The 16,769-nt window shown below is 41.1% G+C and overlaps 1 protein-coding gene across 1 annotated transcript in view; it reads right to left on the bottom strand.

Moving 5' to 3' along the window:
* Nucleotides 1-16,769, bottom strand: part of CERS6 (ceramide synthase 6) — a 260,054-nt gene that overhangs the window by 41,555 nt on the left and 201,730 nt on the right. Inside the window, exons 5-7 of the mRNA XM_006135774.5 lie at nucleotides 15,395-15,445; nucleotides 11,157-11,249; nucleotides 2,016-2,144 (exon numbers count right to left, since the gene is read on the bottom strand). Of these exons, the coding sequence (XP_006135836.1) occupies nucleotides 2,016-2,144; nucleotides 11,157-11,249; nucleotides 15,395-15,445 (273 nt within the window). The remainder of the gene's footprint in view (nucleotides 1-2,015; nucleotides 2,145-11,156; nucleotides 11,250-15,394; nucleotides 15,446-16,769) is intronic.

The following is a 16,769-nucleotide window of genomic DNA, read 5'->3' as shown; positions in this document are numbered from 1 at the left end:
CCCAGCCATGCTAAGCCTGGAGCTCCTCCACTGCCCCACCGCACAGGGTGGTGCTTGTTCTGGACCCCCTGCCCTCCCAGGGGTTCCTAGGTAGCATACACATGAGGGTGGTGAGTGGAAGCCAGCCTGAAAACTTCCTCACAGCCTCCTAGATATCCCTTCTCTCTGCCTCCCAGAGTAAGTCTACACTGCACAGTTATTTCAGAATAAGCTATTCCGGAATAGTTATTCTGAAATACCTTAATTTGAAATAAAATGCCTACATTGCAGGGGAGCCTCAAAATTAGTCCGAGGCAGACTTCCCTAATGTAGACATGCTACCTTGATTTACAGCCTCAGGAGAAATAACTTAGAATGGCCCAGGTGAGCGGCTATTTCGAAATAGCAGAAGTGGAGCATCTATACATGCCTTATTTTGAAATAGCTATTTTGGAACAGGCGTTATTCTTCGCAGAATGAGGTTTATGGAAGTTGGAATAATCTATTTCAAAATTATTTAGAAATAATGGAATTCCTGTGTAGACACTCGCATAGTTATTTCAGAATAATGGCTATTATTCCGAAATAATTTTGCTGTGTAGACACCGCTGCAGAGTGCAGTGAGGGCAGGGATAAGGGATCCCCAGGGGTGCTGGAGCACATGGCACTCCAAACCCTGGCAATGCAGTTCTCCGTTCCGCAGCAGGCAGCAGCCTGGTTGGGGTGTTTTCCCTTTGAAACCTACATTTTACGTCAAGCTTCAAAACCAACAGACAAAAATAAATAAAAAGCCAACTAGCCAAATACCTGCACTGCACATCCCAGTCTAAAAAATAAGAATTGCAAAGTTTCATTTTAATAATCTGACAGCTCTGGAGACCGATGCCCATTATCCTCAGAACAGGGACATTTCCTGCCACTGTGACTCAGGCTAGAGCTGGAGAACACAATTCTCAGATTAGATGGTAATTCAGTACAAAGCCTTCTCAAAATGTAATCATTCTTCTGAGCTAGCCACTAAGGCAGCTAATTATGCAGCGTCTGTGCTCATGTGTCCCGTCGGCTAGGAAATGGGGCGGGCAGTAGAATTTCCACACAGCGTATCACATTCCTAGTCCAAGCCCTGGTCTACACTAGGGAGTTATTTTGAAATAACTCCCCTTTATTTTGAAATAACAAGCAGAGTGTCCACACTACTGAGCCCGTTATTTCAAAATAAGGAGTTGGTTATTTCAAAAGAATTCCACCTGTTTTCCTTCGGGAATAAGTTTATTTCAAAATAGTTATTTTGGAAGTTATAGACACACCCTGAGTGTCAACACCAGAGGGAGTGAGAGGCACTAGACACTGACAGATTGACTCTGATTCGTGCACTGCAGCACGGACCTCAGAGACCTAGGTTCAAAGCCCAGATCAGAAAATCCTTAACCTAGAGTTAAAATGCACTGTGCATGTGTAACCCACACATATAGTATGGTTCACCATCCCATGCAGTGGCACCTAGACCACAGCAACAGATAAGAAAAAGACACTTCCCTAGCATGGGCTGAGAGCCAGTTGGCTTTTAACTCAAAGAGTAGAAGCTCTTATAAAGGTCCAGAGGTCGCAGGTTCAAATCTGCCAGGTGGCAGTTACACTTGCTCAAGCCCAGGGTTTCCTGACACAAGTCACCTGACTTGAATCCCACTAACCCTAAGCTTACATTGCTGTGTAGACATTGCATCAGGGGCCATTACAGCAGCTGGAGATTAGCTGGGCCTGAGGGAACTCTCACCGTGCATTGTTTCCCCTGACGGCGCCCTTGATGCTGATGGCTGCATGGAAGGAGAGACATGGGATCTGCTACAATTGCTCTACACCACCTCAGAATTCATCTACACTTGAGCTTTTCTCTAGTAGATAAATAAGCCACCTTTAAGGAACAAGGCTGTGCCAACATACAGTGTGTGATTTTTCAAAAAGCATCATTACTCTTTTAGTAAGGCTAATTTACTGTTTGTACAAGATAGGTCCTGATGACACATGAACAATCTCACCTCTAGCAAAATGTCAGCTGCATCATGAAGACATAAGGTCATGGCTCCTATTCGTGTCAAATTGGTTACATATGAAAAGGATATCAAAATGACGGTTACAATGTGATGCGTAAACATGATGCTGAAATCCTACAGTGGCAAGAAGAGGAGAAAAACAACACAGTGAGATATTGTGCAGCAGATTCAGCATCTTTACAAAAATGGATGGGTGACTTTTAAAGTTTAAACTCAGGGTTAGAGGTTACAATACTCAAAACTCCCGCATAATTCTTTTAACTGGGTGCACATTCAATACACATAATTATTCATTTACTTTAAATTAAACAAAAGTTACTGTATGTAGGGTAAATATAAATAGATTAGTAAGAGTTATGCAGCACTTTCTTTTCACAGTTCATAATAAATAAATGTAAGGAAGTAAAAGCTTTTATTAGTCAAAATTATTTATAAAAGGCATATGTACATACAAGTCAATTTTATACCATTTTTCTTATGCCCTAGCCAGCTTACAACATGCAAAACAATGCAGCCCCAAATCACTTATGAGCAACAGCTCAGACACTGTTACAAGCTTTTGAGTACACCTTCAGGGTATACAGAAATACAAATACATATTTATGTGGTATTAAAGGCTTCTAATAGACAGTTCCCTGATACAGGTCTTCAGGTCTCCTAACATAAAGGATCCTGTTTCTAAACTACTTTTTTTTTTTCCTCATCTCACATGCTACCACAGGATGAGGTGGCCATTTAAAGGAACCAGCTGATGCTCTGACGCTAAAGATCAGGTGATAGCTTGAACATCACCTAGTCCTGTTAAGAGCCAGCAAGTATTTCAGCTGCTGATGAGAACTGTAAGATGCAGGGAGGCTTCTACTGGGATAAGGGGACAGAACTCGGTTAGGTGGTTCGTGGACGATAATCCAGCAAGGGGAATGCTAGGGGAAGATTGGAGAAAAGGAAGGTTTACTTTGACTCCTAGGCTGAAGGCTTATGAAGTGCAAAAGCTGTGGGGAGTAGATAAGCCCATTCAAAAGACCCCTGGTAGGGTTACCAGATGATTTTCAAAAAAATACTGGACACACTTGATCTCAGAAGGGGGTGGGGACTGGCTGGGAGGAGAGTGGGGCTGGCTGGGGGAGACTGGGGGAAGGAAACAGCTGGCTGGAAGCAGAGCTGGCTGGGAGAGAGTTGGGGGGCGTGGAGCTGGCCGGGAGGGGGTTGGGAGGAGCGGGGCTGGCCAGGGGAGATCAGGGGAAGGAACTGGTAAGCAGGAAGCAGGGTTGGCCGGGAGAGGATTGGGGGAAGCGGGGTTGGCCGGGTGGGAACTGGCTGGTGGGGAGTGAGGCTGGCCTGGATGGGGGCGGAGCTGGCAGGGGGAAGGAACTGGCTGACAGGAAGTGGGGCTGGCCCAGGCATACGCAGATCCTGGGATGCTGCACGTCCTGCACACAGTCCTGATGGGGCTCATGGGTGACTGCAGCCCCAGGGATTCCATCCTTCCCCAGCCCGGCCCGCCCCTCTCCCCCGTGTAGTTGCATACTGCCTGGCTGGTAGATATGCTCATGCAGCATGAGTGTGTCTACTAGCCAGACAGCACGCAACTACATACTGATACTCATGATAACAATAAAACTTACTTAATTAGAAAATACCGGACATTTATATGTCTGGTATTTTCTCAATTTGTTTTCTGGACAGAAAGCTCAAATACCGGACTATCCGGTTCAAAACCAGACACCTGGCAATCCCAGATCATGGAGAAAAAGAACCTGACCAAAATTATGAACTTGTGTTAAATAAGTTTTATTTTGAGGAAATAAATGCAAGATCCTGAAGATAAGGACTGAAATTGTGTGATGGGAGAGAGATGCATGGGCTGGTGAGACAGCCTGCTTAACACATGCTTGGAAGATTCTCCCCTTTTGATTATACAAAAATTATTTATTTTTCCAAACAACAAGTCATGTTTTTTCACAGCCTTGCATCTTGTGCCATCATTTCTAGGTGCACAAATTGATCTTACACCCACACGTAGCACAGGTATAAATCAACAGAGAAGAAGTAGAAGGGAGTATCTGGCCCATAGCATAAAAAAAAAAAAAAAAAACAGAATCCAAGGAGACCGATTCCTGTCACCTGCTCTAAAAAAAAAAAATCATAATGTTGGTTCCTATGGAATCATTGACATCAGTGTTAGCATTTACCTTATGTAGATTCCAGGCATTACTATGACCTCAGTTAACTGTCAAAAGCAAGGAAAGTTAACAGTAAAATACAACTAGGGATGTTTGATATTGTTTAATTTAATAATCATGTAACCACACCATATTTTAGCAGTTACACGATTATTAAATGGTCCCCGGGGGTGAGGCCAGCAGCCAGTGCACTCCCAGTCCCACTCCTGGGGAGCCCTTTTGACTCCACACTGCAGCTTCTGTATCAGAGTTAGCAGCATGGGATGACAGGTGGGAGCAGGTCTGTGAGGGGAACTGGTTTAAAAACATCTCCCCATGCAGACTGGCTCCTGTCTGCTGTCCAGTGCTGCTGCCTTTGTGCAGAGGTGGCAGCAGCCCCTGTCTGTGAGGGGCCTGAGCTGCTGAGGCAGTAGCATAGGGGAGGAGAGAGGCATCTCCACAAAACTGATGCTCCTGGGGAGCTGGCTTTTAAACCATCTCTCTCCGAGCACCAGCTCCTGCCTGCCCCTTCCCTGCTGCCTCTGTGGGAGGCAGCAAGAGGGAGGGCAATTGGCTGTGTGGAGCCAGTATGCATAGAAAGCCACCATAAAAGTTGGCTCCCTGTGTGTATCAGCTGCTGTTTCCCTCTCTCCACCCCGTGCTGCTACCTTTACAGAGGCAGTAAAGCAGGGAGTAGGGGAGACAGCCCCTCGGGATCTGATGCTTATGGGGAGAAGCGTGAAAGCCTCCACTCCACAAGGTGGCGGTGGGGGGGGGGAGTGCATGTAGTCGTTTGGATTAACTGATAAGCCCAGGTTTATTGGTTCATCATTTAAATGACTATTCACTAACATCCTTAAATATGACAAAACATTTTCCCTTTGCATTTTGTTTGAACCTTACAACACATATAGCACATGCAAAATGATCTAAAAAATCTGCAGCACATTATTGCTTGAGAAGTCTCTCTAGCATTAACAGTGATAGGATACCTAGAGCCCTGCAAATTCGCAGATAGTAGCACAGATACAGAATCAAATTCTGTATCCGCGCAAGACTCTGATGAGAGCAGGTGTGCAGTTGTGACGAACTGTGGCGTGGTGCGGCCAGGAGGGGCAAGGACAGGGGACTGCTCAGCAGAGCCCTGCAAATCTATGGGTATCCACAGATAATTTTTGTGGATGGTGGCTTGGACGTGGATATACATCCATGCAAGACTAAGGATATTACTCCCCACTACTGGAAAACATTCACAAGTGCTCTGGGTGTCACACTATCTAGAACTGGAAATCACTAGTAAGTCCTCCATGAAGCTGAAAAATAATGCTAAAAAGCAGACGTGTATTGTAATTTGATAATTATTTTGGAAAGAAGAGATACAAGTTTCAACTATGGATTTTTTTTTCAAACAAATTATGGACCTTGACATTAAGGCTGCTTAATGTTCAACAAATTCCTTTTATGCTCATTTGTTGACTTTAAGAAAGCATTCAACTTTGTTAACAGAGAGGTTCTATAGAAGGTTCTGAAGAGGTCCAGTTTTAGCAGCAAGCTGATTCAAATACTGTGGAGTCTTTATAGCACAACTTGTTATACAGTAAGAATGAATGGTGAACTGACAGAGTAGTTTGAAGTGAAAACTGGATCAGACTGGGATCCATACTTAATCCAGTGTTATTTTGTTTATACCTAGAAACCTCTCGATCAACCCCTTAGTAACATTGCTGGAGGCTGTATGACATCAGAGAACATTATTAATTGCTTTGACTTTGCAGACCATATTGTCATGATAGTGCCTATGGAGGAACACAACCAAGAAGCAGCAAATTAACATGTACATGAGAGCCAGTGAATGGGGTTTCAAAATGAGTGAGCAAACTGGTGTGAACACTAAGCAAGCTGACAGCTTCTGCTCCTTGGGGTTCATCATAGCACACAACTCCTCCTAGGAGGGTGACATTGATGAGCAGAAAGACAGTGGAATGGATATATGTCCGAATAAAAACACCTTACATCAGCGGTACCTTTAATCAGTGTCCATAACAGCCAGTACCACATTATATATAATACTTATTGTACCACATTACTTTATGGTTGCAAAAGACATGTATAGACAAAACATCAAGAGCAAAATCTGCCACATTTGAAATTAGGTGCTGTACCCTGAGCGAGACAATGGTACACAGACTATGACATGATGACCTCCTGAAAGTGCCATGTATGACTACGAACATTAAGTGGCACCAACTACAATGGTTTGGCAAGGTAGGTAGAATGACTCCATACAAATTGCCTAAAATTCTTCTCTATGGAAGAGTGCATGCCATAAAGGCCTGGACATCCGGGGACAACCCCTCAGACAAACCCCCGAAAGACTCCTATGGCAACTCAAAACAGATGTGGATGCCCTGGTGTAAACCTGATATTAATCTGCTGAAATTAATAGAGTCACATTGGTATAGAAGTGGTCAGGGAGGGGTCATACCAGTAGTGTGAGTTGTGATGTATACACTGCTGATCCACATATATGGAAGAAATATCATCAAGGCCAGGTCTATACTAGGATCTTAGTCTGAAATTAGCCCTTCCAAGGTCAAATTTGTAAGCGAAGCATCCACACTACCAAGCCAGTTATTCCAGGATAAGGGGACACAGAACTCAAACTCCGTAGTCCTGCTTTACATGAGGAATAACGCTATTCCAAAACTTGTAAGTCAGAAATAATGTTCGAGTGGCTGCTACAGTGCCACTAATTTGAACTTATTGGCTTCCAAAAGGTCTCTTGCAGCTCCCCAGAGTGTTTCATGGGGCTCTGAGTCTGAGGTACTATGTCCACGTTAATGGAGCCTGCCTCAGACCTCATTCGATACTTCCCCTTAGTGAGGACACGCAACTTTGAATTTGTAAAATCAGGTGCCCAGAAGTCAAACTGAGTAAATTCACACTGATCTCCTAGTGTAAACATGGCCCATCTGAGTATTGGTTAGTTATGAATTCACCAGTTTGAATATTCCATCATCAAATATTACAATGTGTAAAATCTTCTGAAACAGTTTGACCTCTGAATCAAAAAGTGTCACTAAGAAACAAGCCAGTAGGAAACATTCTGTGCATTGCAAATTTTGAATGCCATTTTCTAAAGCCTTCTTCTGGAGACAGGAAATAGCTCATCCGTGTCTCAACCTAGTACACATTTAATTAAGCTGCTGTTTGGCTAAAAGGAATGGGAAGTTTGCCACCCAATACAGGACATTATTGGAATACAAATGGAAACTTATAGATGGCAGATTTCCAGTTCTCAGCCTGAGAAATCTGTTGCTATTTTTTTTAACAGTGAGAAAATTAATTCCTTATGTAAGTTTGGATCTCTAAGAAATTTTGAATACCACAGCCATTATGATTAAAAATGCTTTGGCAGTATTTCTGTCATTTTGACTACCTGCTGGAATTCAGCTGCCCACTTTCATTTTGTCTGTCATCTTGCAATGACTGCTGTTGGTGCTCTACACTGGCATCACTCCACCACGGGTCTTTCAGTGTGCTCACTATTTCTATCTCTATTTTTTTCTTCTCCTATATCAAATCCATGACTTGAAAATGACTTTCTGTGGGAGTGCTAATTTTTAAATACCTGCTTTGTCTTTATTTGCAAATTACAAATTCTATCAGATCAGTGGTGGGCAACATGCAGCCCACCGGGGTTCTAGGTGTGGCCCACGAGACATTTTGTTTATCGTTGCCCATGTGCAGATTTGACAGATTCTGCTGGTTTCTGTCCGTCTTGTTTTTCTTCCTACTGGTATCACTAAAGTAACACACATGTAAGGCAAGGTGACATGAAGAGCACTCTTCATCCAATCAAAGCACTGCTATGGTTAAATTGGTATGCTTTGTGAATTCTAGATATGCAAGCTCAGTGAGCAAAACTAGCCTATGCTGGGAGACCATTGTGGTTACAGCAGTCTTTCAGACCACAGAGATGGAGGGCTACTCATGCAGCCCACTCACTAGCATAAATTTCCCACCACTGCATCAGATTATCTTTGCCTGACCAAAAAGAGATGGACAAAAATCTAACTATTTTGTTCACTACATAGCATCAGCATTCTGTTAAGGCAATGAACAAGGTTGATTAAGTTTTATAATTTCACAATGGCATGCTTGCTCCATAAACTTCTGCTGTATTACTATGATTTTCTAACCTGAAGGGGATTTCAGTTTACCAAGACTGCAGTAGAACTATGATTTTTACACATCCGTACTGCTTCCCAGCCTCCACTTCTAAAGGGTACAAATAGGAAAAACAGATCTGTTAAGAAGCCTATGGCTGTCAATGGACATTCATTAGTTTTGAATGAGTGAAGTTTACGTATGTGCGTGTTGCTAGTGTGACAGAAGTATATCTTGAGATAGGTTAACCTATCTCAAAATATATTCAAGAGATTTTGTAAAATTGCTACTACAGATGTTAAAATGCATTTATTTTTGTAAATGAGTATGCACAGACATTTTCAGTGGGTACATGTTTACACACAGGGGAGCGGGAAGGGGAGAGGTGGCTCTGCTGTATCAGAGGCAGCAGTACAGAGGCAGGAGGAGGGGTAAGCAGGAGCTGGCTCATGTGTAGCCCACTTAATTTACACTCAAAGATGCCAGCAGCTATTTTAAAATGCAACCATATCAGCATTCCACTGTTTTGTAATTATGACACGTCTTTCATAGAGGTGCACAGAGAAAGCAGAATAAAGATAGAACAAGCATCACATAAGGCTAAATTTATGCAGTGAGACTGCTTCGATAGAATGACACATTTCTGCAGGTAACCTGAATGATAGTATAACTTAGCAGCAGAGATTTGGTACTGGTTTTCATATTTGAAGAATAGTTCATATTCTGCTGGCTCCTGTTCCTTACTCTTGGCAAACTTCCTGTACCTTCTAGTCAAACATTAAATGTGTACGAGGTTGAGACCCAGATGATGGGTTTGTGGATTGTATTTTCAAATATTCATTAGCTACTGCTTATAAAAACAGCAGTCACAAAAAGTAACACTATGAACAGCATCTCAGAACAAAGCTTTAGAAAATGCAATGCAAAATTTGCAATGCACAGGTTTTCAATTGAATTCTCTGTTGTTTGGCCCCTCTGCTGAGTCACATTATTCTGCATCTCTGCTTTGGGGAAGAGTAAAGTTGTATTGATTTCAAGCCAGTAAATGTCTACGTATGTAGCAATTGTCAGTAGATTGGGCACCTGGTGCAAACAGACTTGTATGTCTGTGTCAGCTGCTCCATTTACATTGTATCACCTAATAAAGATTTGAGATTCTTGGACATTTTCTTGGGCCTTTTGCTTCTGGATAAAGAATTTGCAGATGCTGGAATTAGAGTAGTATCCTTGCTGAAACAAACACAAACCAGGATTCCCAGCAATACACTATGGGTCCAGAGAGAGGATTCATTTTCTTGAGGATATTCTTAATTCTACACTTCTTTTCCAAGATATATGGTCTTGTTAGTATTAACTTTACAGTTAAGCAAGGATTTTTCTTTTGAAAGGAGGAATGGGCAACCTTAATATGGACATTTCCTTGCTTTTCAGTGACTGACTTTGCAACCTCAATGAAGTTCTTTTAACAGTTTTTTAAAATGTAATTTCCTTACTTTTTAAAGAAACAAAAATACATTCTACCGTATACAATTTTAACACATTACAAATATCCAAATCACAGCATTAACCTAGGGTTTTAGACCATTACAGTAATACAGTACAGGGTTTTTATTGCTGTTGTTCTTTTTGGTTTTGTTATGGATGATTATTGTGCAACAGGCAGCAAGTATTGAAGGAGGAAGAAGGGAAAATAGAGCAGGCTGCTACTGGCACTGTTCAATAACATTCACATATGAACTGCCAGCACAGACAGTGTGGTTGTGCAAGGTTACTGTTTTCTAGTTAAAGACCATTTGTTTTATATAACAGGCAAGCTCCCAGATGATGACTTAAAGATGGACACTTTGGGAATGGATTTATTTCATAGCCTATACAGGTATCAGAAGGGTAGCCATGTTAGTGTGTTTCTGCAAAACAATGAGGAGTCCTGTGACAGCTTAAAATCTAACAAATTTATTTGGGCATAAGCTTTCATGGGCTGGAAAACACTTGGTCAAATGCATGAAAATTACATGCATCCAACAAAGTGGGTTCCAGCTCATGAGAGCTTATGCCCAAATACATTTGCTAGTCTTTAAGGTGCCACAGGACTGCTCATTGTTTTTACAGTCTATGCAGTTTTCTAACTTAAAAAATTCATTTTTCCTCAATTACACACACAAAAAGATAGTGGGTTTTGTTTCCAAAATAAAAGGTATATTTAGTTATAGCTATATACAAAAGATAAGTAGCTTTTTGAGGTTTTTAATGTGTAAAGGAAAGATTGATCCAGTAACATTAATTTAGTATAATTTACTTATATGCATCCAACATATCTTTACTGGGAAATGGACTCAAAATTCTCATTAATCTTACCCCAGATGGTCTAGTAAATGCATAGAGCATCTAGCTCTGACAGTGATGCTCTTAGCATGTCATATCTAGTGAGTACAGCTCAGTTTGTTGTTCATCAAGAGATATCATGATCCCTGATGTGAGAATAGCAGACTACCAACTGACATTGTGGCTATTTGTTACTGAATATTAAATTACTGTGGGCTGCTTCAACAAGGGACAGAAAATGGTACATCCCACTGCCCAAGAACAGAATGATGTGCCCATTTTAACATCAGGATCACAACAGTGAACATCTACAATAGCTTACAAGCGGAAATAACATGGTATATAGTACAGTGCATAGTGACAGGGTTGTATGCTACCCAAAAGTCAATGAAAGTGTGTGTGTGTGCGCGCGCGCATGCACGCACAGGGATGTTTACAGCCTCTGAGAAGTTTTTACACTGATTGTTCTTACCTTTCTTTTGATGTCAGTGAACTGAGAAAACATTAAAGACCAGTAGAATGATAGCTCGACTATGTAGTAGTAATGAAGCTCAGGTATCAGTGACTGAAAGAAGAAGATTTAAAAAGAGTGAGAAAGTAAGTCACTTTATAATCATGTAAACTGCACAAAAAGAGGGAAAATTGCAGGTAACCTTCGTACGTGGGACAGTTCTGACAGGTGCATGTTTCAAGTACTGACAGCTCTGTGAGATGAAGTCCCTTCCGATCTCTTACTTACACTTCTCCTTTTTTATGTTTAGATAACCTGACAACCGAGTTATACTCTTTTCCTTCCGTGCCAACAAACCAGGCCCTAATTCTTTAGATGCCTAGGGCAGAAAAATTTCTGGTCAGTTTTGAACTCCTGCACTTCTCTTATATGCATCAAAGGAAAGTTTGATTACACAATTGTCTCCTGATGGTTTTCGAATCAGCTGCATCCAAGTTAGAGCACACTAAAAGGTGCAGAGGCACAGTGAATTGGGACAAAATGGCTCTAGTAAACAGACTTACCTCTGTGTGTTGGCATCCAGGAGGACATTAAAATAATGCTTTAATGAAAGTTATCACCATGATGAAAGGTATATCAATCTTTTTAATATAATCTATTTTGAGGTGTCTAAAATGAATCATTCATTTGGAGAAGAGGAAACAATTTGCAGAGATTAAATATATTCAGAATCCTTTGGTCTACAACTCAGAAAAATGAAGGGCCTGTAATCTGCCTGTACCTGCAGCCAAGTAGTGTTTGACACAGATGAGAAGGGCAAAAGTGAAGAGGTGAAAGATATTTTAAAGTCTGGTCGCAGACATAAATTAGAGCAGCTTGGGAGCTATCTTAATTTACACTCAGACAGGCCCATTTCCTCCTCATCACATCACTTATATCAATAACAGGTAGGATTCTGGCAGGGTTTTCTAAATACAAAGAAATAAATGAAAACAAATATTTTAAAAGGAGAAATCCATTGCATTATAGAATGGAAATGATAATCAACACAACACACACAGGGCAGATTTTGCCCTGCACTACAGTAACTATGGCTGCTTTAAACTTGGTGGCTCCCCAAAGATTCCTCCCCATCCCGTACACCTCACCCTCTGTTCAGTGGCGCCACCAAGTTTAGACCAGCTATAGTTACTGCACCGCAGGGAAAAATCTGCCCAACACGTGTAGCATTGATCATCATTTCCATTCTATAATGCAAATGGATTTCTTTTTTTAAAAAAATCTTAATTTTCATTTATTTCTTTGTATTTAGAAAACCCTTGTTAGGTGCCCTGTTGGGATACGTCTACATTGCGCATTCTTGCGCAAGAAGATATGCAAATCTCATATCTAATGAGCCGCCATTTTTGCACAAGGGGCTTTTGCGCAAGAAGGAGCAGTCTACACTGCTCCTTCTTGTGCAAAACTCCCCTCTTGCGCAAGAGCGTTCTGCCGCTTATTTTCAGGCAGAATGGCTCTTGCACAAGAGGGGGGTTTTGCGCAGGAAGGAGCCGTCAACTGCTCCTTCTTGTGCAAAAGACCCTTGCGCAAAATGGCAGCTCATTAGGTATGCTAATGAGGTGCAGCAATATTCATCGCCATGCCTCATTTCCATATCTTCTTGTGCAAGAATGCGTAATGTAGACGTAGCCCCAATGTCCTGCTTTTCTGATTGTAAAATACAATACACTTGTTAAAAAGTGCTTAAATTTGCTGATTTTCTGTCATTTAAAAAAACAACTGTGTCAGTCATGTAGATAATGCAAAAACTTAATTATTGCCATCACCAAGTCTGCTTACCATTTTTAGACTCTTTTCAAACTTTTTTTAAAAATTGCGTAGTTTTTAATGTAAGGCTTGTAAAAGTCATCTGGTTGATAACCCTAGAATCCAAAGGCATAGAGAACTGGATTGTAAGCTCTCCTCACTTTGCCCACCAATGAAGGAGCACCCCATAAGTGGAACCATGTAGTTCATCTCTCTGTCCCATTTAGTCCTTATCTGCTCTGTAGACATTGCCAGTAAGGGTATGGATTAGCCTCAGTTTTTTCAACTTTGTACGACTATATGAACTAAAAAGGAATCTGAAATTAAATTTTAAAACCCCAAAGAATTCACAAGAAAAATATGTATTAGAAGAATTTTTAGGATTGTTGTTTGTTCTCTTGATTAGAGTTTCTAAATCCATGAATCAAAATAAATCAAGCCCCACACTATAAGGATGTACCAATTTTCATCTTGTAACAAATGCACAACAAAACCAGAGAACTTGATCATTGCATTGTTAGTTCCCAATCCTTAACTTCAACAGGACTTACAGTGCGTAAAGTAAGGATTTGGGTTTTAGCCCATCAAGTGAATGCAGAATCACCCACTTCTCTATGTCTATATAAAGTTGTGTTGGATTTCTGGAATGCCATGTTGAATAATTCATGTAAGTCGGCATCATGATTAGAACTTTTATCCTTTTAAAAAACAAATAAACAAAGCCCTTCCTCCTCCCCAAACACTTAGCCTTGATTTGAGCCCAACAGTCTTTTTTCTCTGCCACAATGACTGTTTTTATTTGTGATTTGCTATCAAAACTCATTCTCTGGCACTGAGCCTTCTCTTTGTCTGCAGCTTGTCTATATAGATCTCATATTTAGTTGCTAGTATTGAAAAGGTGCAACATATATTCTCATTAACAAAGTGTGACCTCTTTGTCCTGATCATAAGCTTAGCAAATATTTATTTTCATTAACCAATCACACTGATTTCTTTCTTCAGAAGCAGATTTTCTTCGGTATACAATATACTGTTTACATATACGTCTACACATTTTAGACTTCTCAGATTGTAAACTCTTTTTAAAATTTTGTTTCTCTTAGTCATTGCTACTTATGGGTAGGATCTCTTGTTACAAGGGACATGCTTAATATTTTCATCCCTGTGCAACAAGATTTGGAGTTGCTGAGAGCTGTAAAGAGGAGCAACAAATACCCCAGCAAAGTATGCATATACTGCTTAAGAGAATAACAAACAAACAAATAAAATATTGAGGATGGGAGTGGGATGGGAATACTTATTTTTTAAATACGTTACCAAACTTACATATGGGTTTGCATAATGTCTAGAACAATGGGCCCTGGATCCTTGCTGGAGATTGAGTACTGCTATTATACACGTGAAAATGAAAAACATTTGGGGCTAAAGAGGTGAACATTTCAGAGGCTCTCTGACAATTTGGAATTTCCATGGATAGAAATGCTGAAAAACAAAGTCACAACCACAAGTTACTGTGACTCTTCAAAGCCACATTGTTAGGTGATATCTGTGATGTTTAATACACCATGGCAATGGGTTTATATTTAAAAGAATACAGATGAGGCATAGGAAAAAGGGGTGCTCTGAAATTGGCAGTTAGCTCCAAACATAATTTTGCTCTCACTCAAAACCAGCTGTTAAATACCCAGGGTTCTCAAATTGCGGCTTGATGCTTATTTACATTCTTCTCCAATCTTGTAAGTGTGATACTTTAGTGATGACATAAATGCAAACTGGTATTGTATAAAAATACATATCCATGAAGTTGAACTTTCCCAAATGGCTGCCAAGCCAATGCCAATTCCTAATCACATATGCATGACAACCATTTTCTCTAATGAACTCTCTAATAAACAATATTATTGAAAATGTAATAGCTATTGATTAACTGATGCTTGCCACACCTCTGCATAGTAGGTAAGTATTATTAGTTCTCAGAGAACACCTACATAACAATTCAACACCAATCGCTGGTCCTGGTCAGCTGACTAGAGGTCATGGGGCTTGGGCTGCGGGGCTGTAAAACTGCTGTGTTCAACTTAGGCTGGAATGTGAGCTCTGGACTCACGAGCATAGAGTGTTTTCAAGGGTGGGTTTCCTACACTATGGACACAAGGAGGTATCTCCTATGGCTATGCATACATTTCATGCAGGGTCAGGGGAGATTTCTGACTCAGAGACATGCTGTCATTCTCTCAGTTTCTACTGATGCTCTGATCTCACTAGGTGGGATGGATATTTCTTTCTGTGCATGTTGCTCCTCCATGACTAAGCTAATAGGGGGACCAAAATAGTGTTTGTTTGGTAGGCTTATAAAGCTAATCAATATTTGCATAAAACATCTAGGGTTTGCATAGTAAAAACAACGTCTCACTGAGGTTGTGTATTTCTCTTTCTATAACAGGATGGCTTACCTGATACGGGTATCCATTCCAGCACTGTCTTGTGTTCCAGAGCCAGGGTGTCTTAAAAAACAAAATAAAGGGGCATGTTAGTAGCTGTGAAAAAAAACAATGCAGTCCAAGATGTAAATGGTTAACATTGTTCAGGTAATATATCTTGAGAGCTGCTGCACATTTGTATGTCCTCTCCAGAGAGTCGACATGCATTGAGAGAGAGTGCTAGAAACCTCGAAGTTGTGTGCTCCATATTAGAACAACCCACCTTTTTATAAATGAGTTTGAGTTGTTCATGTAGGATGTGTGAGCACCATGTTCTAGCAAACATCCCATTGTACTTCAGTCATTCTTACTGCTTGTGCATAGTGGTAAAATCTCATATCACATTCTCAGCATCACAGACAATAAATAATACCAAGCTTTTATGCAGCATTTTTCAGGAGTAGCTCCCAAAGTGCTTTACATACACAATCAATATCATTATTCTCATTTTACAGATGGAAAAACTGAGGTACAGGGAGAAGCACTGACTTACCCAGTTATACAACAGATCAGTGGCAGAACTAGGAATAGAAACCAGACCTCCTGACTCTCACTCCAGTACTCTATCCACTAGGACACACTGTCTGATGGCCCTATTGGCCTCAGACTGTCAAAATGTGTAACCAGAACTACTTCAGCACAGGTTGTTGTTCAGTCCAAACCCAGAAAATCGCAGGAAAGGGGAGTATTCCCTCCATTTCCAACCCAATTATCCTGCCTCCCCCACAGAGATCAAATCAAGTCCCTAAATGGCTAGTTTTGGTTATCCTTGTCCTAAAGGATAGAGCTTGCCATCATACCACATATCCTGCTTGTGGTGATCTTCTAAGGTAAAATAAATGCAGAGGGAGAGAAACTCACTGTAGTGTTCAAAATACCAACTGAATTTTCCATTCAAAAAGGCCAATCCAGGAAATCAGAAAGAAGTCACAGGAAGATTTTTGTGGAGATGCATCACTGCTGTTCTTCATTTGATTTCCGGCTATTTGTACAAAGATTTATTTGACTATTTACCCCTCAATTTTTCATGAGAGAGAAGAACAGGGAAGTCTCCTTAAATGTCAGCAATTTTTTTCAGCAAATTTATTCCTTTGTTCAGTTCTGATGGTATTTCAATGTGTTGCAGCACTGACAAAAATAGCAGCCAAGGCCCAAAAAGCGGGGGGGAAGACCAAAGCTGTTGAGAAGGGGAAAAAAAAAAAGTTCTTCCCCTAGGTCTTTTGGCCAGCAGCCATTTTGTGCCGGCAGCCTTGGGGAACCAGGTAAGCATGGGGGCGGGAGGTGGAGGGCTGGGTGTTGAGGGTCCGGGGGGAGGGGGGGGGGAAGAGGGAGGCCAGGCGCTGAGTGT

This window comes from Pelodiscus sinensis, chromosome 7 (genome assembly GCF_052426305.1).
Source record: "Pelodiscus sinensis isolate ZL-2025 chromosome 7, ASM5242630v1, whole genome shotgun sequence".
Classification (NCBI taxonomy): Eukaryota; Metazoa; Chordata; order Testudines; family Trionychidae; genus Pelodiscus; species Pelodiscus sinensis.
The sequence above is the reverse complement of the archived record's forward strand: the minus strand, read 5'-3'. Positions and strand labels throughout refer to the sequence as shown.